This window comes from Mustela erminea, chromosome 6, assembly GCF_009829155.1.
Source record: "Mustela erminea isolate mMusErm1 chromosome 6, mMusErm1.Pri, whole genome shotgun sequence".
NCBI lineage: Eukaryota > Metazoa > Chordata > Mammalia > Carnivora > Mustelidae > Mustela > Mustela erminea.
Window position 1 is genome coordinate 9408780 of NC_045619.1, and position 24409 is coordinate 9433188.

At 57.7% G+C, this 24409-nt stretch overlaps 1 protein-coding gene across 2 annotated transcripts; it reads left to right on the forward strand.

Moving 5' to 3' along the window:
* Window positions 1–3800: 3800 nt before the first annotated feature.
* Window positions 3801–23329, forward strand: SUN2 (Sad1 and UNC84 domain containing 2). 2 transcript variants are annotated; one of them, XM_032346258.1, is made up of 18 exons: window positions 3801–4059; window positions 6841–6999; window positions 7846–8036; window positions 8397–8525; window positions 9097–9192; window positions 9582–9675; window positions 10648–10718; window positions 13814–13938; window positions 15880–16134; window positions 16505–16582; window positions 16962–17005; window positions 17548–17713; window positions 18063–18284; window positions 18589–18673; window positions 19073–19188; window positions 19338–19505; window positions 19862–19954; window positions 21656–23329. In XM_032346258.1, exons 2-18 carry the CDS (start codon window positions 6878–6880, stop codon window positions 21767–21769), a joined length of 2169 nt encoding a protein of 722 aa, XP_032202149.1. In that variant the 5' UTR covers window positions 3801–4059; window positions 6841–6877; the 3' UTR covers window positions 21770–23329. The 2 variants fall into 2 exon arrangements, with proteins under 2 accessions (XP_032202149.1, XP_032202148.1); XM_032346257.1 differs by lacking the exon at window positions 3801–4059 and adding an exon at window positions 4931–6253.
* The last annotated feature ends 1080 nt before the right edge of the window (window positions 23330–24409 follow it).

Here is a 24409-nt window from a genome sequence, read left to right on the forward strand (position 1 = left end):
TGGGAGAAGCGCCATCTGAGCCCATCCCTGAAAGCTTCGTAGTGTCTCATCAGGCAGAGAAATGGGGAAAGGGCATTCTAGGCCAGCGCAGAGCCTGAGCGAATGGGCAGGAGTGCGGAGGTGGGGAGGGGGCGGTGCACACTGGGTGAGGCCAAGGAGGGCTCAGCTCTGGGGAGCACAGGGGGGGCGCCAGGGAGTGGGGTGTTTGAAGCTCTGAAGACCGGGGAGCTGCGGTCAGGCAGGCAGTTGATGTGTGTTTATTGAGCCTGGCCCTGTGATAAGCGCGAGGGGACAGAGATGACCTCAGGCACAGTCACCCATGAGAGCCCGGCTGGCCTGATCGCTAACCTGGATCCAGCACCCTTCCTTCCTCGGACTGGCCTTCCCCTTCCCCCTTCCATAAAACAGGCTTTACTGCGCTTGTCACCAGGTGACAGAGCTCTTTGAGGTACTGGGATGAAAGATCCCATAAATATGAAGCCCTGTCGCCCGTCGGGGCAGGGTGTGGTAGGGAGCCCACATCAGATCCCCGAGCGGCCCCTGGGGGTGCAAGGGCACCAGGATGCTCTGAGGTTACCCACCCTCCCCATAGCTGCCAAACGTGTTCCTGCTGCAGGTAAGCCTGGCATTAAAGTCCTCCCCATCCTGCCCCCAGCAAGGACACTGTGCTTGGGGTGATTAAATGACAGACGCCGACACCCTGGCTGCTGACCTAGGCTGACAGCAGTGGGGAGAAGTGGAGGTGGCCTTGGCAGCAGCAAGGCAACTGGAGGCTCCACTGTCGCCCATGTGTTCCTCTGACATGTGCACATGGAGTCCCCGGCACATGAGTCATGGAGCAGGCACATAGGTACCTGGGTCATCCCACCTCCACATGAGAGCCAGGGTCTCTGGAAGCCCAGAGAAGCTCCCTGACGTGACCATGACCATGAGTCCAGGACCGACCAGCAGCCCAACCTCCTCATCTTCCCAAAGATCTCCCGTAGCAAAAGCCCTTCGTATCGAAGCAGTTTCTCTACTTGCTTGACCCCACGCATGAGGAAAGAGGCCAGGGGGCCTTGCTGACTTGCCCAAGGTCACACACAGGATGTTATTATTTCAGGTGAGGAAAATGGCTCCGAGAGGCCAAGTGGCCACCCCAGGATCACAGAGTAAGCGAGGAAGACACCCGTCTGGAACCTGGGCTGCTCCTTGCTTTTTATCATCGGTGCACTGACGTGACATTTCTGACACGAGGGGCCACCTTCTCTATTAAGCAGAGCAGGCAGGGCACGCAGAGCCCACGGAAATGTTTTCATTTTCATCCTTTTAACATCAGAAGAAAAATTCCATATAATAATAATATTTACGAATGAATCACACCTGGATGGTGGTCATCTTTCTACCTATGGGATCCTAACATACGAGTTTAAATACTTTTATTATGAAGGAAGGGGCCATCAAGGCAAAAGTGCCCCGTGACAAAGAAAGCCATCAATCATGTGGCCCCTGCTGCTGGAGCTGCGTGGTCAGCCACTGAGACCTTGTTCCAGGGACCGAAGCCATCCGCCTCCCACCCTGCCACTGTGGGAAGATTGGCCACAGGAATGGCAGCTGAGCCGGAAAGAGCCCCCGAGGGCTGAAGTTGCTGAGTGAGTCCAGGGAGACAGCCAAGGGGCCGAGAGAGTGGGGAGACGGGTCTGCGTGTGAGGACTGGCACCCATGATGAAGGTCAGGGCGGACAGAGGGGCACGGCACAAACACAGGAGAACCGAACTGTCTCTTACCTCTTTCCTGGGGCTGCTGTAACAAGTCAGCACCCATTTTGTGACTTATAAGCAACAGAAACATATTCTCCTACAGTTTGGAAGGCCAGAAGTACAAAATCAAAACCTGCTGGACGGAAATCCCAAGTGTCAGCAAAGCCAGGCTCCCTCCCGAGGCTCCAGGGGAGAATGGGGTCCTCGCCTCTCCCAGCTTCTGGGAATGGCCGGTATCCCTGGTCTCATGACAACACCGCTCCAGTCCCTGCCTCCGGGGTCATGCCGCCCTCTCCTCTTCCCTAACGCTCTGTTTAAGAACACTTGTAATTACATGTACAGTCACCTTAATAATGCAAGATATTCCCCTTATCTCAAAATCCTTCATTTAAAGGTGTCTGCAAAGACTCACCACTTTTGCTAACATGCACAGTTTTGAGGGGTTAGGACCTAATAACCTTGGGGCCATTATTCACCTTCTGCTGGCCCACGGAGGTGACATGGTCTAGGAGGGACCTCTGCCTCCAGCAGGCAGAAGGCAGGCCCCAGGAAAGGGTCCTTCCGCCAGGATCCTAGGAGAGTGAAACAGGCCTGCAGGGGAGATGGTGAGATACAGACACTCCAGTGAAACTGACAGGATTGGGGAGATAAGCGGCCGGGTGAAAAGGTGTGAGAGAGGCCCTGGGAAGCTGGCCCTGCATCTGATTTGCACTTTCATTTCACACATTCCACCTCCAGCAGATACTCAGACATGAGCCACGCCCCATGCGAGGTCCTAGAAAGCCAGCCCTGTCTTCAGGGGGTCTGCTGTCTAACCCTTGCCTTCAGGATACTACCAGGGCAGGTGAGACCCCTCTTTTCCAGGGGGAGCAGTAGACGCCCAGGAAGGGGTTTCGTTTTGCTGCAGTCAGCTTAGCACAGGGCTTCACTCTTCATGCCCCTACCCTCCTTTGCCTTCCTGTCCTGTCGCAGTGGTTTTGTAATTTCTTGTCTCTTCCTCTTGGTGCTTTAAAAGTGAAAAAAGCACAGTTACCCATAGAAGAACTTGCACAGGAAAAGACTCTTCCCGAGCAGTGCCCTTGCTACAGCTGTGAAGTTGGCTGGTGGCGGACTGCTGGAGGCGGGCAGCATTTGACTCCCTCGGTTATCTAGGTATCTATGTATCTATCTACACACACTTGAGTGAGGCCGAGGTAGAGGTAACCAGCCCTGCCTTCTCAATACCAAATGTAGCAAATTCCCTCCTTAAAGTGGACAAAAACTTCGCTGTGAAGCTTGGGGGGTGGGGTGGGGGCAGACCCACATGTGACGGAGCCTCTGGCCCCGTCTGGAATCCCAAAATCAACCCTAAAGCAGAAAAATCAAACTCACATGTAAAGAGAAGCTCCTAATCTCAATTCTGCCTCCTTCAAGCTGTGACTTTAAGCAAATCACTTAAAACCTCTGTGAACCGGTCTCCTGATCTCTAAAATGGGTGCAGAAATGCAAGGCTGAAAGGATCATTACGCATGCGCCAGGCATTCGGCAACCCTTCAACAATCGTAGGAGGATCGGTCCACTAAGGGCTAAGGACTCGCTCCCCGTCCAGATGGGCCTGAGGCCAGGGGTCTTCTACTCCCCTTACTCCCCACTTCCCCGGGCCATCTTCAGAGAGGCTGTCTCCCCCGTCACGATGCCTTTAAGGCCCTGGCACCCCGGCCGGCGGAGTCGGCTTGCGGAGCACTGGGACGCCGCGGCCAGTAGGTCACGGGTGGGACGAGGCGCAGGAGGCAGCGCTGGGAGCGGGATCAGGTGTTTAGCACCACCAGGCCCGGCGTCAAGTGCGCAGCCAGGCCCGGCCGAGCCCCCACCTGCGGGCTCCAGCAGCGTCCTCCAGATGCCGCCGCCGCCCCCGCGCCTCCCACGCGCGGACTCCAAGCAAGGCGCACGGGCCTCCCCCCCCCCCCGGCCCACGCGGCGGGCGGAGCGAACCGGAGCCTTTGTGTTCAAACCGCCCAATGGGCGGTGGCAGTGGGCGGTGACGCGGGCGGGGCCCGGCCAATGGGCCGCGGCCTGTCAGCGTTGATTGGCAGGCGCACACATACACACTCGGCCACGCGCGCGCCGGCCGGCCCCACTCGCGCAGCGCGGTTCTGCGCGGGTCGCATTGTCTGCCGCGCGGTCCAGCCCGCTGGCCTCGTCCGGCGCCGCCGCTGCCCGCGCGCCCCTGGCCTCTCACCGAGCACCGCTCGCGGGATTCCGACGCGGGAAGGGGGCGCGCCCGGGCGGCGCAGCGGGCCTCGCACGCCCCCGGCCCCGCACGGAGCAGCCGCGGCAGCAGGTAACCGCCGGCCGTGGGCCTCTGGCGGGCGGACGTGCGGGGCAAGGGCGCGGGGCCGGCCTCGCTCGCCTCCCCGCGGGCCCCGGGCTCCGGGCGCGCCGACTCCGGGGTCAGCGTCGGGCGGCTCCGGCCAGGGCCGAGCTGCCCAGGCCTGGTTCTTCCTCTCCCGGCCAAGCTGGGCCGGGCTCCAGCCCCGCCCGGCGCACGCCCCTGGGCCGGTTGGGAAGGGCCAGCGCCGCGCCGGGGCCAGCCGCCCTGACTCATCTCCGCAGCCCGCCCACTGGCCGGCGCGGAGGGCGGATGTCTCCAGGCGGGACTTCCCCGCGCAGGACCTCCCCGCGAGGAGGGGAGCGACAGCCGGGCCACCTCCGACCGGCCCAGGGCAGTGCCCGTGTTTTCGTGCCAGGCAGGCAGTTTCCAGGGACAGACAGTTCCCTGCCTCTGCCTGTCAGACTCTGGGAATAGGAGGAAGGCCCATTTTGTTCCGTTCTTAAAAAAAGAAACCAAACAAATAGGAGGCGGGAGTGTGACTTAGAACAGAGCGGCAGGGAAGGCGCGTGGTTGGTTTAAAAAAAAAAAAAATCAAATGCCTGTGGGTTCAGCCCGTAGGGAAAGTGAAGGGAGAAGGGAGTAAGCACCGGGAGGGTTTTACAGGTCCCACGAGGCAAAGTAGTGTGAAAACCCCCCCCATGGAAGATGCCGGAGGTCTAGGTTAAGTCTGCAGACTGGCAGCATCCCATCTAAGTTTGTGGCGGGGGGGGGGGGGGGGGGGTGATGGGGGAAGGTGCCGTTGAGAAAAGGATGTGGTTCAGCTCCGAGGTGGGGAGGGATGTTGTGTTCGAGGGTTTCTTAACTGGTGTGTTTGTGTTGGGGAGGGTGGGTTCTCTGCTGATATGCAAAAGATTTGAGCTCGCAGAGGCTCTTGTTTTGGAGGATTCCGGCCTTGACCTTTCTTACCTTTGAAGCCCAGACTCAGTTGCAAACTGTTTGGGGGCTACCAGAACTGCGGGAAAGATGGGGAGGGTGGAGGAGGGTGCCGTCTGCTCTGTTTTCACTAGCCCCTTCTACCCGCGCCCCCACCGCACTGGTTCTGTCTGAATATTTATATTCTTGCCAACAGCGGCTTGAGTTTGGCAGAAACATTGTTTTGTTTCTGTCCCAGGGTGCAGGCTTCATTCCCTTCAGCCTGCAGGGTTAGAAGGAGGAGCCTATCTGGGCATGTGGAGCTTTCAGGTGGGAAGGGCCGGCAGGGGTGGAATTACCTTATAAGGAGTGGAATAAGGGCAAGGACCCAGGCCAACTTCCTGCTTCTGCTACCACTGATCAGTCCCTTTGCCAACACAGGCTAAAAACCACAGAGTGATGCCAGGTGGGCATCCTACCTGGGAGGATGCCAGTAAGACCAAGACATGGAAGTGCTTGTTTTTTCAGAAGAGAACTTTCTAGAATTCTCCAGCTAGACTAACCAGACCTTCTGGTTTCCACAGTCTTGAGTTGGGAAATGCTAGAGTCGGTGCCCTCTGTAGACATAGGGAACAATTGAAGTATCACCCAGGAAGACCAGAAGGGATAATAAGTCACAGGTACTGGGGACTCTTGAGGGGGCCCCATATGTGTAACAAAAACTTTGTAACGTGGGCAGTCAAGGGCACCACATTGAGACTCTTCTCGTTGGTCATCTGGGATTTTGAATTTGGGTTTGTTTTTTTTTTAATCTCCAGAAGGCTTCTTAGTCCTCCTCGGGTTGTAGAGCGCTGCCTTTTGCCCGGTTTCCTCTCCTTGGCCTCCGCTCAGTCTTCCATATCCGTTCCAGAGCCCCGAGTTCTCACCCCACGCGCTGACTTGTTCCCTCCAGCAGAGACGACCTAATCCCACCCCGCTCTACCTCCCCGCTTTGTTTGTTAACAAGTACTTGTTGTGTGACAACTCTATCTACAGCCTGTTCTGAGCATATTTGAGGCTATTCAGGACTCTAGTTGGGGACACATGACACATTCCGAAAGCACCTTGAAAACTTGACAGTAGAGGGGAACGACTCAGGCCGTGCCACCTGTCATTCATAGGCTAGGTGACAGTGGGCAAGGTCACTGATCCCCCTCCCCCACCCCGGTGTCCCAGGATGCTCTCTTGGACGATGGCAGTAGCCGTGTCTCCCATGCTCACAAGGATCAGAGATGGCTGTGTAAGGAGCCAGGTACCTAGGAGACCTTTAACAAAGTATTTTGTCATCACCATCCCAGTCCTGTCAGGATGTTCTCACTGGGGGAGACAGCACACAGACCCCTTCAGGGACTTACTAGGAAAAAGTTTTCTCCAGTTCAGGTTGGAGTGGCACCCTGAATCAGAGAGCATAGCCACAAGGAAAAGAAAGCGTGTCCCCTCCAAGAGAAAGAGCTGGAATGAGTGTGCACACAACTCTAGGGGGAGGGCAGCATCACAGGCTGGGCGAGGGAGCAGCGATCAGAGGCATTCGGTTAGCATTGGGGTGGAGTGCCTGTCCCGTCCTGGGTGCTCAAAGGTTGCAGAAGGTCCGGTTCTGCCTCATGCGCAGCTCAGCATCCGGTTAGCCGAAAACAGGAGAAGCTTGTAGGAAGCAGTGGGAGAGGCCTCCCGGGGCCCGAGTGAGCCTGAGGCTGGGCAGGGACACCAGCAGGTTGGGTGCCGGCTGCCCCATGTCCCCACCTGTCAGGCTGGGTTGAATGCACGGGGAGGGTGGGCTGGTCCCTGGGAGCCAGGGAGGCGCTGAGGACAACCCTCACGTGGCCTCCTTTCTCTCCCAAGAGTCTCTTCAGCAGGAGGGTCCCCAGCCTACCTTGCCATGTCTCGCCGAAGCCAGCGCCTTTCACGCTACTCCCAGGGTGATGATGACGGAGGCAGCAGCAGTGGAGGGAGTTCGGTGATGGGAAGCCAGAGCACCCTGTTCAAAGACAGTCCTCTCAGGTAAGGGATTGCCCTTGTCCTCCCCTGCCCCCACCGTGGATCACGCTGAGCAGAGCAGAGGACTCGGGCAGGTCACCGCGCTGCATCTTCCCATTGTCCCCTCAGTGGGCAGGGATCAGACGCCCTCTTCCAGTTGAGCAGGAACCTTCACGCCTTTGAAGATGCCAGGACCTAGCCCTGCTGTTCCTTCTCCCTGTGTTGTGAGCCCGGCCATTGCCCTCATGTTCAGAGGACAGGACGTGGGGAGAGGTAGCTTCAGGATTGGAAACCCCAAAAAGCCAGAAGCCCCAAAAGGCCAGAAACCACAAAAGCGCAAGTGGGGTTCACAGGAGCCCCTTCTGCTATGGATGGGTGTGCCCTTCTGGCCCTTGTCCCCAGGCCCCCGTGTATGGTCTGTGGGGCTACAGCAGGAGAGGCCCGTGTCGGAGGGGCACGGTGAATGAGCTGAACCAGGCGCCTGCCCCGTCGTGCCCCGCTGACAGATAGCGGGACCACATAGCAGCTCTCAAGTCTTCTGCTAGTCCCAGGAGGCCCTGTCGGGTTGGTCTGGGTTTCTAGGGGGTGGGAGAAATTGCTACTGTGGTAAGAAGCCCAAGAGGAAACTGGCTTCAAGGTTAAGGACCTGGCTTTGAATCCGGACCCCATCACCTAACTGCTGGTGAGGCTGAGAGACTGTGGGAGAGGAGGAAGCACCAGTGGTTGGCACCTAGCTCGGAAGCTGTTTCCTAGCAACAAGGCTGACCCCCTCCCCCCCACTAGAGACGGGCAGAGTGGCTTGCTTTCCTGTTCCTCGCTGGGCTCACCTGCCTGTTTCCGGCCTCCCTGCTCCTGGTTGACCCCCCACAGGACCCTGAAGAGGAAATCCAGCAACATGAAGCGCCTGTCCCCAGCGCCCCAGCTGGGCCCCTCCTCTGATGACCACACCTCCTACTACAGCGAGTCGGTGGTCAGGGAGTCCTACTTCGGCAGCCCCCGGGCCGCCTCCCTGGCCAGGAGCTCCATCCTCGACGACCACCTGCACAGTGAGCCCTACTGGGGTGAGTATCTCTGAGACCTTTCTCCTCCGGGCTTTGCTTCTGGTGGAAACGTAAGGTCCCAAGTGTTCCCTGAGTGGGTTCCTCACCACTGTGGGCCAGAGGAGGGGTTCGCTGTCTTCAGAAACCCTCAGAAGGGGAGCCGAGTGTCTGAACTCAAAGGCCACATCAGGCAGCAAAGCCCTCATGGGGCTGCTCCTGGCCAGAGACCCTCCTGTGGACCCAGGGAGCTCAGGAGAAGCGAAAGGCAGTGCCGTCTGTCGGTCGGAGGTGCTTCTCGGGGTGTCCCCACGAGGCCCTCTGGCATAGCCTCCTGGGCGCAGCTCTCTTTCCCTGGAGAACCCCGCACTCTTTCCTGCGCAGGTGAGGACCTGCGGGTGCGCCGGAGGAGAGGCACGGAGAGCAGCAAACTCAACGGGCTTGCTGAGAACAGGAGCTCCGAGGACTTCCTGGGGTCCTCCTCCGGCTACTCTTCCGAGGATGACTTTGCAGGTAGGCCAAGGCCTGGGGCGGGGGCCGGGGGAAGGTGGGGGGTGGGGAGGCCCGGGGAAGGGGCCCCCTGACAGCCCAAGAGCGCGCGGTATCTGGCAGGCCCCTCCACAGACCAGCCGGGCATCCCCCCGTGCCACCGTGGCTCCCGAAACGCAGGCCTGGGGTGGCCCTTAACACACTGTGGCTGCCCTGTCCCCACCTGTCAGAGCAGCCTGTGGTCAGCTCCATCGTGTTTGACTTGTTCCAGCAAGTACTTCACGTGGGGCTTCACATCGAGGAGGGGCTCGAGGCCTTTGGTCTAGCTGCGAATGGCCGTCTGAAGGACAGGTGGCCAGGGGACGGACGCAGACGAGGGGCCCAAGGGAAATAAAATGTCAGAAACCTACCCCTTTGCTCCTTTAACGGGCGTTTACTGACCGAGAGGCCAGACCCGTGTGATGCTCCCGGGATGCGAAGGAGAATGATGGGGGGCTCAGCTCACAGTCTAAAGGAGACAACTGATAGGCAGTCTCCCCGCCCTGGGCCTGTGAGAGTGAGGACAGACTGAGCTGTGGCCTCTCTGTCCCGGCAGGCTACTCGGAGACGGACCACCAGAGTTCGGGTTCACGGTTAAGGAACGCCGTCTCCTGGGCAGCCTCTTGTCTCTGGACGCTTGTCACTTCTCCAGGTGGGTGCTGGCTGCTCTGTGCACCATTATTTCCATTCTCTACAGCTGCCCCTTCCCCCAGCTTCTCCCTGGGATGGGGTAGCCCATCGAGAGACCGTCAGGCCATCAGGGAAAGCTCATTCTAGAATAATCACCGGAGACCAGGAGCTGCAGTAACACTCTGGCCTTCTCAGGGTGGCAGCAGCTGTGGAGCTGGATGGAGGGCGTTGGCAGACAGGCAGGTGGGATCAGAGGAACGGGGTCACCTCGGATGACAGAGGTGCCCCGGCAGCTCAGTGCTGCGGGTCGGGGCGGAGAGGGCGGCAGGTGGACAGAGCGGCGATCTGAAACCATGACCTGCAGGCCACTGGCTCAGGGTGACACTTAGGACTTGCCGGTCCCTCTTCTAGGCCGGCTCTTTGGCCTCCTCTACTGGTGGGTTGGCACGACCTGGTATCGCCTGACCACAGCTGCCTCCCTTCTTGATGTCTTCGTTTTGACCAGGTGAGCGCGACCCCCACTTTGACAAGGAACCCAGAAGCCCAGGGACAGAAGGGACCAAGAGAGCTCCTAAACCCACGTATGCTCTCTCTGAAGGTGGTCGTCCCAGTTCACACGTAGCTTTTATCACTGAGCAGGGAGCGGACCCCCCAGAGCAGCCCCTCTTTGCCCAACAGATGAGGGGCCTGGGTCAGGTGTTGTTTTCCAAACCAAGAACTCTTCAGGGAGGATTCTGGAACTACAGGTTCCTTAGATTGTCTCTGCCAAATGCCAGCCCCCGCTGGCCACTTCCGTGTCTGCCGAGCACGGCTTTCCTCCTGTTGGTCAGGTTTTGGGCTCCAGCCAGCAAGTGGTGTGGCCAAGAAAGTTGGGCTTTCCTCTTGGCCTCATGGCAGTCTAGAACCCAGTGTTCTCTGAGGCGTGTTTCCAAAGCCAGGAGTAGGTGCTGCGTGAGGGGGGCTGTGGGTTTATTTCCCAAATCCCGGACCCAGCAGAGCCAGGAAAGACCGAGCCAGGAAGTCAGGGTCCTCTGGCTGTAATCCTGGCTTGGATGGCTGGCCAGCTGGGCTGAGCGGAGGGGCAGGGGTGGATCTGTGTCACCAAAAGAAGATTCCTCGTTTTCTGAAAGAATGTTGTTTAAGGAGTTCTGTTGTTGTTGTTGTTTTCTAGAATTGCTTGCTTAGAGAATCTCTTTGTATGAAAAGGTTTTTCAGAGACCCCCACTTCATTTGTTTTTAAATAACATCCATAAAATTCAGAGAGTCAGAATTCTCCCCATTATTCCAAGAAAGTAAAGTTCTAAAGTGTCCAATCCAGCCCAGGGAAGATGGGGCACTTCAGGGCACCCCGTCCAGCTCGAGTTTTGCACTTGGGAAAAGCCTCTGCAGACTCCCCATGGGGATGAAGGGCCCCTAATGCCCTCTTGACATCTCTGCACCCCTTCTCCCCGCCCTGCTGTCCCCTCCTATGGTGTAGGCGCTTCTCATCTGTGAAGACATTCCTGTGGTTCCTCCTGCTGCTGCTGCTCACGACTGGCCTGACCTACGGTGAGCTTGCCGGGCTTGCAGGGGCGGGGTAGGATGCGCGTGCCAGGCTCAAATGGAGCTGGCGAGCCAGAGGGGCAGGGCAGGGTGTGGGTGGGGGTGGCGCTGAGCGGCGGCGTGAGAACCAAAGGGACGGTGATGACCTACAGGGAAGGGAAGGAGGCAGGGTGAGTGGGATCAGACGGAGCCTGGGCAGCCCCAATCCCTTGGCCAATCCTGTCTGGCTCTCCCAGGCCCTCACTGACCCATGTGGCATGCGCAGGGCACCCAGTGGGTGAAAGGGAATATGCCCCGGTCCACTGATTTTTGTCCTGTTTGGGTGGCTGCGCTGGACTACCTTGGCATGTCTAGAGCATTCTTGGAGCCTTGTGGCTCGGGACCTGTCCTGGTATAGGAGCACTGTTATTAGTAGTCACTTTCCCTTTGTTCAAAAGCAGGATGTCGTCGGGGTGAGTGAATTCTTGTCACCAGTCTGGTTCAATCTTTAGCTGTCTTTGGTTCAATCTTTAGCTGTCTTTGGTTCAATCTTTAGCTGTCTTTGAGATCAAAATGGTAAAGTAGTAAAGAGAAGCTTGCCCTTTTTTTTTTTTTTTTTTTTTTTTTTTTAAAGATTTTATTTATTTATTTGTCATAGAGAGAGAAGCTAGAGCGAGCACAGGCAGACAGAGTGGCAGGCAGAGGCAGAGGGAGAAGCAGGCTCCCCGCCAAGCAAGGAGCCCGATGTGGGACTCGATCCCAGGACGCTGGGATCATGACCTGAGCCGAAGGCAGCCGCTTAACCAACTGAGCCACCCAGGCGTCCCAGAAGCTTGCCCTTTTTAAGATAGCTCGTTTACAAGACGCTTGACGTTGTTCTGGTCTCTATCCTAGGATGATCGCGTGTGTTTTACGTGGTTGTAACCATTGTGTGTATGTATTGTGTGTTCAGCTTGTAATGAATGGAGCAGCGCCACTGGGGGCCCACAGTTCCACAGGAGCTGCCTCTATGGCCTCTGGGCTGTTCCCCCCGCCCCACCCCGGCTGTTTTAATGATTGTGCCCATCTACAATTAATTGATAGAGACCATGCTTTATTCTATTTTTAGAGTTGATTTTTTAAAAGTTTTTATTTATTAGATACAGAGAGAGAGATCATAAGTAGGCAGAGGCAGGCAGAGAGAAGGGGAAGCAGGTCCCCCGCTGAGCAGAGAGCCTGATGCGGGGCTCGATCCCAGGACTTTGGGATCATGACCCAGGCCGAAGGCAAAGGCTTAACCCACTGAGCCACCCAGGTGCCCCAAGAGTTGATTTTTTTTTTTTTTTAGCTTTTGTTTATTTATTTGAGAGAGAGGGCGACAGAGGTGCGAGAGAGAGCACGAGTGGGGAGGAGAGGGAGATGCAGCGCTCGATCCCAGGACCCCGGGATCATGACCTGAGCCAAAGGCAGACGCTTAGCCCACTGAGCCACCCGGACGCACCTAGGGTTGGTTTTATAGGGTTAGCGTCGCCTCAACTTGTATTTATTGAATAGCGAGGTGGAAAATTTTTCCAAGTGTTGATTTCCTTTTTGTTTCCTGTTATAAGAACAGCTTGTTCATGTCCAGTGGAAACTGGGCATCACCCGTAAGATAATAATGATCTTTTACAATTGGATCGTGCTTTGTTCACGGGTTACCTCTGCTGAGTTTCACCGGGGCCTCGCGGGGTTGATGGAGCTGCTGTCCCAGTGGCGTCGTGGAGAGAGGCGCGTGGACAGTGTGAAAGGCCGCTGGGGTGGCCTGCGCAGGGAGGGGAGTGCGGGAACTGAGGCCTGTCCACAGGGGTTGACTGAAAGCCTGGGGGGCGTGTGCTTCCTGCTGTGCTTGCTCCCAGCCCCCGGCTGAGTGGCAGCTGTGGGCCTGCTCGGATGGACACCCATATGGCTTTTCAGGTGCCCTCACCACTGCCCCCCACACAGACACGCATGTGCAAGCTTAGGAGCGAAAGCTCCACAAGCACGTGACCCCTAAAGCAACATACACGTGTCACTGTGGCGGTGGCCGTCTTAGGTTGAAAGCACCTTCTTAGCAGGTGACTTGTTTTAGTGATTCTCAGTCACAGTCCCCATGGGTGTTCCCTGGGGAGCTTGTTTTTTGTTTGTTTGTTTTTATAAATAGGATCCCTGCCAGACAAGGAGCCCATTGCTGGACTTCAACTCATAACCCTGAGATCAAGAGTCAGGCACTTAAACCAATGGAGCCATCTAGGTGCCCTTTTAAGCTTTTAAAGACTTTTTATTAAAGACTTAAAGAGCTTTTAAGACTCACCTACAGGGGCACATGCTGGCTCAGTTGATTGGGCATCCAGCTCCTGGTTTCAGCTTAGGCCATGATCCCGGGCTCGTGGGATGAAGCCACGTATCAGGCTCTGAGCTTCCACACAGAGTTTGCTTCTCCCACTCCCAACTCCCTTGCTCTCTCTCCAAAGTATATAAGTAAAATCTTTTAAAAAACGAAAACACCTCACCTATAGAGGGAGCCCCCAGACCAATGAGTTCATGCTCTAGAAAGTGGGGCCAGATATTTTGTATTTTGTTCTTTTATTTTTTTAAAATATTTTACGTATTTATTTGACAGATCACAAGTAGGCAGAGAGGCAGACAGAGAGAGAGGGGGAAGCAGGCTCCCTGCTGAGCAGATTGCCTGTTGCGGGGCTGGATCCCAGGTCCACGAGATCATGACCCAAGCCCAAGGCAGAGGCTTAACCCACTGAGCCACCCAGGCGCCCCGATTATTTTGTATTTTAAAAGCTTCCTGGGTGATTCTGATGGCAGTTGAGGGTGGCCCCTGGTTCTATCTGGGATCATTCCTAGCTCCTTACAGCCACATTCTCTTGCCATCCAGAGAAAGATGAGGGCTCCTGAGGGATGTGAGAATGCACATACTCCGGGACAGTGCAGTGGAAGCCTCCATCTGAGAATGACGGGAACCTCCATCCCGCATCCTGATTTCCAGCAGAAAGCCAGCGCACAGGAACGGCAGGCTACCAGGAACCCATATTGACTGGGCCGTCGTCTCCAGCAGCTTGTGCCTTCTTGCACACGGCCACTGGCCCAGATAACCCCCTCTCCTCTGTGTACAGGTGCTTGGTATTTCTACCCCTACGGGCTGCAGACCTTCCACCCTGCTTTGGTTTCCTGGTGGGCTTCGAAGAGCAGCGGCAGGCAGCAGGACGTGTGGGAGCCCAGAGACTCCTCCCACTTCCAGGTAAGGATCTGGGGGTCCTGGGTCCTCGCCCCGCCTGTGTGTGTGGCTGATTTCCCTGCAATTAACACTTTACGGGGCTCTGAGAAGGGGCATGGTCCACACGGGTAAACTGCTTTGTCTCCCAGGACCCCCCTCTCTCTACTGTCTTGGGTGCAGTACGGGGGGAGCCGTTTGCTTGTGCTTCAACAGGACTTCAAACTGCCCCGAAGGTAGTTGCCATCTTAAGCACCGAAAACCGAAGGAAAAAAAAATGGGACAAATCGTTTTGTCTATTTTTGTTCCTTTGCGGTATAATTTCATAAATATTTACGAAGCATCCTTTACGAATAAGGTGATCATGTTGGTCAGTTACCACAAGTAAATCACCCCTAAAATCAGTGCCTTAAAGCTACAAGCATTTGATTAGCTCCTGAGTCTGTGGCTTCTCTGGTCTGAGCAAGGACAGGCTGGTCTAGGCAGGGCTCCCTGCTGGGTCTGCAGCTGGCCCGTGCATCAGTGGGGCGGACCGTGCCCCACACGTGCTTCCTCCTTCAGCTCGCCTGCGCTTGTTCTGTGGTTCCAGGAGAGCAAAATCAGGCCTAGATTCAGAACTGTCCCTTCTGACACATTCAAGGCCGAAGGCCATCTCACAGCCAGTTTACATTCCAAGAGGGGGACAGAGACCCGACCTCTTGTTGGGAGCGCCTGCAAGGCCACACTGCAGAGGGTGTGGATACAGAGAGGAGGGTAGCCTAGGGGCCGGTTCTGCAGCCCAGGCTGTGTCCTCAAGGAGGCTGCAGTCCAGTGGGGCAGTGGCGGGTGGTGACAAGTGCCCAGATAACCAGAATGTGTGCATGCGACAAGGAAAACTTAAAATTCTTTAGTCCCTAAATCTATTTGAATTTTGCTTGTATCTTGCCAAAGCTGATTGGGGTAACCATTTATTTTGGTAGATATTACTTTCCTGACCATCATGTTATCATTTCATAAAACAATGACCTATTTTGGCATTAATAACTTTCCCTTTTGTAATCATTAGTAAAGATGTTAAATACAATTTCAGCACCAGCTTTTCTGTGAAAAGGGAGAGGAGATCCTTGTGCTTGCTTGTATGTGCAGAGACAGGACTGAAAATCATTGCTTTGTTTGGGAGTGGCTGGTGGCTGAGGGCACCAGGTGGATAGGGACACAGGTTAAGAGAGTGACCTCTTACTGTTTGCTTTTTGAGTCCTGCACATGTACGGCCTACTTAAAAAAATTTAAAAATCAGAAGCAACTTCTGCGCTCAGGAGGCTCCTGTCTTTAACTGACAGTTGACAGATTATATCTTCCCTTGACAAAGCTTTTTGTTTTTAAGCCAGCAGGTTTCTCAGAATTCATGGCACGCTATCAGGAACAACCCCCAAATGACTCCAAATGACTTCTATTCTGTTTCCTTTGTGGGCCTTCTAATTAAAGAGAAGAAAGCAAGCCTTTTCAAATTATTTTGTCTTTTAGCCCCGGTTCTCTTGGACAGACTTAGTGGGAGCTGCTGAAGTCAGCGGCTAAACCCCTCAGCCCCTCACTTTCTGGCATGTTGTGCATCCATGCAGCAGAGGGAAGGGGGCTGGGGTCAGCCCGGCAGGCCACCCAGCCCCTTGCAGGTCCCTCCTCACTATGTCCCCACTCACCTGGCCGATACCCACTCCTCCTTGGGGACCAGACCCTTTTGGGCCACGTGTGTCCGGCATCCTGTGCTGAACGGTCGCCACATGTCAGCAGCTTTATGGCACCCCAGCTGCCTGCTGGTGTCCACCCCCCCCCCCCCGCCCCCAACTGCAGGGCACAGAGCATCCTTGAGCCAGTCCTCTGAGCCAGCAAGGGTTCACATTCGCACGTAGCTGGGATTCTCTTCCTTTCCGTTGGGGAAGCTCTGCGTCCCAGGTCCCTCACCTCCATGGCTTTCCCTCCCCACCCCACCAGGCCGAGCAGCGCATCTTGTCCCGAGTCCACTCTCTGGAGCGGCGCTTGGAAGCTCTGGCCGCAGAATTTTCCTCCAACTGGCAGAAGGAGGCCATGCGGCTGGAGCGGCTGGAGCTGCGGCAGGGGGCCGCCGGCGGGGGGGGCCACGTGGGCCTGAGCCAGGAGGACACGCTGGCGCTTCTGGAGGGGCTGGTGAGCCGCCGTGAGGCTGCCCTGAAGGAGGACTTCCGCAAGGACACCGCCGCTCGGATCCAGGTCTCTGAGCGGGAGCGGGGAGGCGCGTGGCTGGCACCGTGGGGGTGTGGGGTGGAGGGGCGAGGCCCTGCGCAACCTGACACGACAGCCAGCACTGTGCCAGCTGACAGCTAGCTTGTCTAACTAAGCCTTAGTTCCCTGTAAAACGGAGGCGCTCCAGGAGCGTGAGACTGTAGAGTGCCAGGCACAGGAGGTGTGCGGTAGACATCAAGGGAGATGCGCGGGTTTCCAAGGGGCACCGGAGCAGAGAGGCTGGGGCTGAAGTTCATGGACAGGCCTGGTTCAAGTTCCAGTCCCACCACGTTCTGGTTGTGAAGTTCCCTCCGCCTGTATCTCTGGGAGTCCTGAGCCGCTCTCCTCTCTCCGACAGGAGGAACTGGTCACCCTGAGAGCAGAGCATCACCGAGACTCCGAAGACCTCTTTAAGAAAATTGTCCAGGCTTCCCAGGTCGGTGGGGCCCTTATCCTGTTCAATGTCTGCCCGTGGCCTGAGACAGCATGGGTCTCCCGAAGGGGCTGCTTAGACACCAGCCGGGGTGGGGGCCGAGCCCATGGGCCCCGGAGTGCTTTGCAGGGACATGCTGGGGCACACTTGAGGAAGGGTGGTTTTCAGGAGGCCTCCTGTGCTGGGTATGACGTGCCGAGTGCATGAGTGAGTGAATGAATGAATGCCGAGGTGTGCCAGCTCGGGGGTTCTCCTAGGGACCCTGACCAGGCGGTTTAGGTTTGCAGGGGTGGGGCTGTGGGGAAACAAAGACTCCTGCCCTGGGAGACCGGTCGCTGTGAGCGTGGCATTCACTGCATCTGTGCCTTCTTCCTGCTTACAGGAGTCTGAGGCTCGACTCCAGCAGCTGAAGTCTGAGTGGCAAAGGTAATGGGTGCTGCCGTCTGGCTTAGGCCTGCCCCTCCCCTCCCCGCACCCAGGCAGGCCTGGGGAAGAGCGCTTCAGAGCAGAGTGGGGGTGGCTGAAACCTGGCTCAGGAACAGCTGCTGAGAGCCTGGCCTCGGGTGCGAGAGAGGTTGGGTAGGGGAGGCACCGCAAGAAAAGTGAGATTTGTGGGCTCACGTGGAGACTTAACGTTTTTTTTTCTGCACACACGTGCAGGCTGCCTTCCCAAGCCCCAGACAGCTGGATGTGTGGAGGGTGGGAGAGGCCGAGGCAGGGGCTTAGAAAGGGAACAGGATAAGAATTCATTCCTTGGGATCGTAGGCACCGGGGCTGTGCTCTGCAGCCGGGGTCCCCAGGTGTTAGGCCTCACACGCGCCCGCGGGAGGTGGGCACACACTTCTGTCGGGAGCCGGGCACACACTTCTGTCGGGAGCCGGTGAGGGGATGCTCTTGTGTTCTTCGTCACGGCCCCACCCCTCACCGGAGACCCAAGGCTTACTCTTCTCTCCTCTCTTTGGGAGTAGGATGACCCAAGAGGCCTTCCGAGAGAACTCTGCGAAGGAGCTGGGGCGGCTGGAGGGCCAGCTGGCAGCCCTGCGGCAGGAGCTGGCGGCCCTGAGCCTGAAGCAGAGCTCGGTGGCAGACCAAGTGGGCCTCCTGCCCCAGCAGCTGCAGGCTGTGAGGGATGACGTAAGTTGGAACCAGGCAAAGGCCCTGCTGAACAGCCTGTCCCCTGAGGGCGCCAGTCCTAGGAGCCCGCACGGCCAAGAGCCCGATCGTCCCGCCGGCCCCTGCTGGGGACCTGGCACAGATGCGGGCTTGCTTTGACCGGAGTTCTTCCTGTTTTGTCTTCAGTAACGTGGACGGTTGTGCCTGACTCTTCCCCCGTCGGTCAGCGGGGCGTGCTGGGCCGGCCCTCCCCTCCCAGGCTGGCTTGTGCTCCTTCCCTACCCCCTCAAGCCGGCTGCCGCCCTGGCCTGGGCCGCCAGAGCAACAATGTCCCTGTGAGCTCCTCAGAGACCTTTTCTTCCGTCCCTAGGTGGAGTCTCAGTTCCCTGCCTGGGTCAGTCAGTACCTTCTCCGAGGTGGGGGAACCCGCGCGGGGCTCCTGCAGCGAGAGGAGATGCAAGCTCAGCTGCAGGAGCTGGAGAGAAAGATCCTCGCCCACGTGGCCGAGATGCAGGGCAAGTCCGCGAGGGAGGCCGCGGCCAGCCTGGGGCTGACGCTGCAGAAGGAAGGCGTGATCGGGGTGACGGAGGAGGTGAGGACTGGGTGGCCCCCGGAACAGCCCCACCCCTGACACAGCGGTCTCTTCCCTGGGAGCCACCCACCTGCACAGTCCCACACTGTCGGCTTTCTGGTATGTTCCAAAGCCTAAGGGACATGCGAGAGGCTCTCACGTGGGCTCTCATGTGGGCTTTGGGACTGGTCGGGGGGAACATCTAGGGAAGTGGCACATGTGGCCGGACGCCAGTGTGTGGTGCAGGCGGGGAGGGGCCCCCAGGCATGGGCGCTCAGGTGGACAAGTCTGCAGCTCTTGGCAGCCGCCCTGGGGCTCCCTTTAGCAGGTGCAGCGCATCGTAAACCAGGCCCTGAAGCGCTACAGCGAGGACCGCATCGGGATGGTGGACTACGCTCTGGAATCGGGAGGTGCGTGGGACTCCCCACCCTTGGCAGAGCCGGGTCCTCGTGCTGGCGGACCCTCTGGCATCGGCCCGGGCAGCCGTGGTGCTGGGGCTGGGCCTTGAGATCAGCACACCGTCACTCACAACAAAGGCTAGTTAAGAAGCTTGGAGAAGTCTGGGGGAAGAGAACGCCGTTGTTGGCCAGGGAGAGGCTGACGCTCGGTTACTCTGTAATCGGGTAGAGCTGAGTGGCACAGCCGGGGCCCGGGGCACGTGCCCGCCATCCTCAGAGAGCACCTGGCAGTAGCCATCCCCACCTGGTGCCCTGGGCTGGCGAGGTGCGCTGGTGTCTGGGTCTCCCACCCTCCCTCTGCTGCTGGGGTCCCGCTCCAGGTGCCCACACTGCCTTGCTTGCCTATCCTAGGGGCCAGTGTCATCAGCACCCGGTGTTCGGAGACCTATGAGACCAAGACGGCCCTCCTCAGCCTCTTCGGCATCCCCCTGTGGTACCACTCCCAGTCCCCCCGAGTCATTCTCCAGGTAGGCACCCAGAGAGGGCAGCAGCGGGGGACCCGAGCAGAGTCACCCGGGTAGCTGGGGGACTCCCGTCTTGGATCACCATGAGCTGTGCTCAGGGTGGGCTGTCCTGGTCACCGGCCCTATGCTGACCCAGCTTCCTTCCCCTCCAGCCAGACGTGCACCCAGGCAACTGCTGGGCCTTCCAGGGGCCCCAGGGCTTTGCCGTGGTTCGCCTCTCTGCCCGCATCCGCCCCACTGCTGTCACCTTAGAGCATGTCCCCAAGTCCTTGTCGCCCAACAGCACCATCTCCAGTGCCCCCAAGGATTTCTCCATCTTTGTGAGTACCTTTTGGCGGGGGGCGGTGGCAAGGGGGTGGGGGACTGAGAGGGTACAGGACCCTGTCAGGCTCTACCGAGGATAAAGCTGGGATCTGTTCTTTGGGAGGAAGGAAGCAGGTTTGGAAGAGAGTAGCAGGGTGCGAAATGGTACCCCACTCCCAATTACCTTAGGCTGCACTGGAAGAAACCAGGTCCAGGGCTCAGGCCACCTACAGCCCCACCAAGGCTGCTGCCTGATCTGCTGCTGTGGGAAGGGACCGGTAGGGGAGCAGGAAGGAGAGTATTGCTTCCTGGGGGGAGCCGAGGCACTCCTCTAAGTGCAAGATTTTTCCTCCATCCCTTGTTCTCTTTGTAGGGGTTTGATGAAGACCTACAGCACGAGGGGACACTTCTTGGCCAGTTCACCTATGACCAGGATGGGGAGCCCATTCAGACCTTCTACTTTCAGGTACAGGACTCTGCTGTGCGAACGGACATAGCCTGTTCACTTTCTCACCCACTCAGCAGACAGTTTCTGAGCACTCAGCCTGGGCTTGGCACCGGAGGTTTGGGGCAAGCAAAAGTGCAGCCCCCGCCTCCTGAGAGCTCCAGGGAGAAAACAGGGACAGCTGTCCAAGGTGGCATCGGAGAAGTACCAGCTAGATGTCAGCACAGGGGAGGGGCCCAGCCCAGACAGGGAGCATGGAGAAGGCTGCCTGGAGAGGGCACGTATCTGAGGGCGGCCCAGCCGGGCCTCAGTGCAGCAGGACTAGGGCGTTTAGGTGGGGCATTTGCCTCAACCTGAGTGGGCATCAGTCTCCCTGGCCCTTGTTAGAAATGCAGACTCCCAGTCTACACCCCAGGAGGTAGGCTGCCGGGTTCCAACGGTCCTAAGGAATCAGTGTTCTGTTTTGTTTTGTTTTGACGGTTTTATTTGAGAGAGCAAGCGAGCATGAGTGGAGGGAAGGGGAGAGGGGGGAGAAACAGACTCCCCGCTGAGCAGGGAACCCAATGTGGGGCTCGATCCCAGGAGCCCGGGATCATGACCTGAACTGAAGGCAGATGCTTAACCGACTGAGCCACCCAGGCGCCCCGGGAATCCATGTTCTAACGAGCAGCCCCGAGTGAATGCCGTGCAGGGGGCTTGAGAGCTACAGCAGGGGTGAAGAACCAGACAAGGGGGCAAAGGGACGGTGGCGAGAAGGGAGGCCGGAGAGAGGCAGGCCTGGCTACCAGGCCAGACACCTTTGGCTCTGATGGGCACTGCCATGTTTCAGGCAGAGAAGTGACCAGACCTTACAGTATCACTGTGGCCGTGTGGAAATGGTGGTTCGAGGGGACAAGACCAGGGAGGAAGTGGCTGCAGAAAGAGGGTGTGAGGAGGGAGAGGTGGATACACAGTCGGGAGGCCAAGGGTCCCGGTGGACAGAACTGCAGCAGAGGCGTGAGGGGCATGGCTCCAGGAGCCAAGAGGCAGGCTGCTGCAACAGCGGCTTTGGCCACCAAGTCTGAGGCACCTGTGGGCTGGTCCAGTGGAGCGATCAGGGCAACTAGACACAAGGACTGAGCGGTCAGCCCCAGGGAGGTAACTGAGGCAGCGGAGTGCTGGGGACTTCACAGGGTTGGGTGCAGACGGAGCCTTGAGAAGGTAGAGGACGGGGGGCTGTGTGGAAGGCCAGAGGGAGACAGGAAGAGTAGGACAGCGCTGTGCCTACTGGCATCAAAGCAGGAGAAATTTGTTCCAAGAGCTCGCTCAAAAATTGTGGCTTTTTGAGCATAGAGGACAGAGGCCTGATGAGAACTTGAGAGAGAAAAATCCTGCCCAGTTCAGAGTAAAAGGATTCTTTTCCAGCATCAACATCAAACCTTTCATGAAGGTAATTCTGTCCACTGACAGGAATAGCTCCTGCGAATGTGTCAGTCTGGGATGAACCCCGCTGGTCCTCAGCTACGAGGCCATTTGTACATGGCTGTGGCTCAGTGGCCCCTGGAGGACCTATGAAGCTCCTGGGGCACCGTGGCTCGCAGGCTGGAGGCTCTGCTCCATGGGCTGCAGACAGGAGCTCTGAAGCCCACTTTTCTGTAGAGGCTGACGGGGCGGGGGGCTGTCTCCCTTCCCACCCTCCTGTCAGTGAGGCTTGAGGACTGAACCCCTTCTTTCTCTACCCAGGACCCTAAAATGGCGACATACCAGGTGGTGGAGCTTCGGATCTCGACTAACTGGGGTCACCCCGAGTACACCTGCATCTACCGCTTCCGGGTGCATGGGGAACCCGCCCACTAAGCCTTCTCTGTGCTGCGGCCAGCCAGCTGGGAGGCCAGCCCCTCAGCGTGTGCCCCTTTCTCTGGGAGGGGGAGAGCAGCACCCCTGCCACTTCCCCACATGCTTGACCAGCACACAGACTTCCAGGAGCAGGAACCCCTGGCCTGATGGAGCTGAGAAGATGCAGGGCTGTCCTAGCAGCAGGACAGCTCGAGGGGGACAGCAAGCTCCAGTGTCCCTTTTCTTTGTCTTCTTTGTGCCAGGCACTGGGGGTCTACTTCCCCCTCTTGGAAGGGTGTATATATGTAGCATATCGTGGGGGATTGAGAGACAGGGAGAGAGGCAGTGAGTGGACAAGTTCCAGCAAAGGTGGGTGAAACCTGTCTGCCCTTTAGCCAGGGGCTGGCACCGAGGGAGCTGCCGTTGGTAGGCGCGTGCATAAAGCAGGTGCCAAAGCCGTGGGTGGGCTGTAAGTGAGGGCCTGGAGCAAGTGAGCTGCCCCCAGCGGCTGGCGGGGAAGTGAGGGCCTCCAGGAGGAAATGTGCTCGTGGTACAGGTTAGGATTGAGCCCCAGGCGGGCAGCTCCTTGTACAGGGTAGCCGGGCTCTTCCAGAAGTCTAGTGCCATCAACCTAAGGGAGCTTGACCCATGAGGTCCCCCAAAGGCCTCGCCACACTGTACTTGTTCTGGGTCAAAGTGGGCCCTTGGGCTTTCCATACCCCTCGAGGGTCTGGCTCCTGTAAGCCTCTGAGGGGCGAGGGGGCCGGCCTGTCCAATTCCCCCTCTGCTGGGGCTAGTTGCTTTCTCTCTCCCGATGCTGAGACCGAGGTCCACTCTGCTCCCCATTCCTGCTAGGCCTGCCTGTGTGCCAGAGCAAGCTTGTCACATTCCCCCAGGGTGCAGGGAGCCCAGACCAGTTTTTTGAGGCCAGAAGCAGCTGCAGTCAGCTTAAAAGGGTGGGGAGCAGGGTATGCCCCCAGCTCTCATGGTGGTCCCACGAGTATGATAGTGACATTGAAGGTGTCACGGTGGCAAGAGGTCTGTCTGCTGTGGGTCCCCATCCTAGTCAGGCCCGAGTGTAAGGGCCCTAGTTCTCAGCTGCCCCCTCGGGACTCTTCCGGCTCTTGCTCAGTTTGTTTCCTTCTAGCTCATTTTCTACGGGGGTGGCGGCATTCAGGGGTGGTGGGCTGGGGGAAGAGAGGGCTCTGCTGTATTATGTATATATTCTTCAAGGTCTGATTCTTAACTGAAAAGCTTTGGGCTTGATCCCTAGCCCCGCTGTGTGGGGCACGGGCTGACTCAGCTCCTCCTTACCCAGCTGCCACAAGGGGCTGCTGTGGAGGCAGGCGCCCTGGGAGCAGGGCTAAGCCCTAGATGGGCTCCTGGGGGAGGAAGCTGGGAGGAAGCTGGGAGTAAGACGAGGCCCGAGGCCACCTGCAGCCCTCTGGCAGCAGCCCCAGCCCTGACAACCAGGTTTCATTTTGCGCTCTCCTGTCACAAATGCTGCACTATCGGTTCTGAACTTTTTATCTCCAGATTCTAATTTATGCCTATGCAAAAAAAAATAAATTATGCCCAGGATTCATGGCATGTGTAGTTTTTATCTGGCCCTGGCACAGAGACTCTGCTCTTGGCAAAACAAGAGAATGAACACTGAACCAAAACAATGCCCCAAAGACTGATCCCGAATTTCAGAAACCCTGGTTTCTCCCCTAAAACCCAGCTGGGTTGGGGGAACGGGGCCTGAGGCTGGCTCTGCTCTGGGATGCTGGGCTGGGGGGTGGGGGGGGCGATGTGGAGAAGGAAGGGAGGCGGCTTTATTGCCCCCCGTGCCCGGACATCCGGTATAAGTACGCAGCTTTGCCTGCATCTCTCGCTGCCACTTCAGCGGAAGGTAGAAGAATTTACCTGTCTCACTACTGACCACGTCTGCCTTCAGTGTGGGACTGGTCTCCACCGCGGTAACTGGACATTTGCCCCTTGTACTTATGCTGGGATGGCATAAGGAGATGGGTTCCCTGAAGAGCCAGAAGCTGCCAGCTCCAAGGGACAGGTCCTGGCCCTCCCTTTCCAATGTGTCCCCAGATTCAGTGCCTCCGAGGATCTGCCTGAAGGGCTGGGGTGCTTCCACAGCCACACTTTCCAACATACTCTGCTTCTAACCATGGCACCTGATCCAGGGCCGGTGCTCACCACAGCTGAGAAAACAGGCTGGGACAGGTCAGTAGGGAGGGGCGGGCGTGAGCGGCCGCAGGAGCGGGCACTGGGCGTGTATGAATCCGCACTGAGGCCTTGGGCCAGGTAACCCCTCAGCCCTCCGTGCCAGGAAAGAGCTGGTCCGATGGCTCCCTCCAGTGACCGCTCCATTTTCGTTACTTCACTCAACACCTGCTCTGCATCTAGAACAGTCAACAAAGGAGATATCCCCCAGCTGCTCCCCGAAACGGCTGCCTGGGACTGAACACAGTCAAGGCTCAGTGCCCCTGCTTGTGTGCTCTAGGCCGGACGCGTACCCTCTGCGCATCTGCACGTGTTCAAATCCTCCGGACCCTCGAGGCACAGCTCTCACCCCGTCTGCCATACCCCCAAACCCCCCATACCATGGCCTATTCCTGTTCCCTTATTCTGTGCCAGGGAGGCCTGTAAGCCATAACAGGGGTC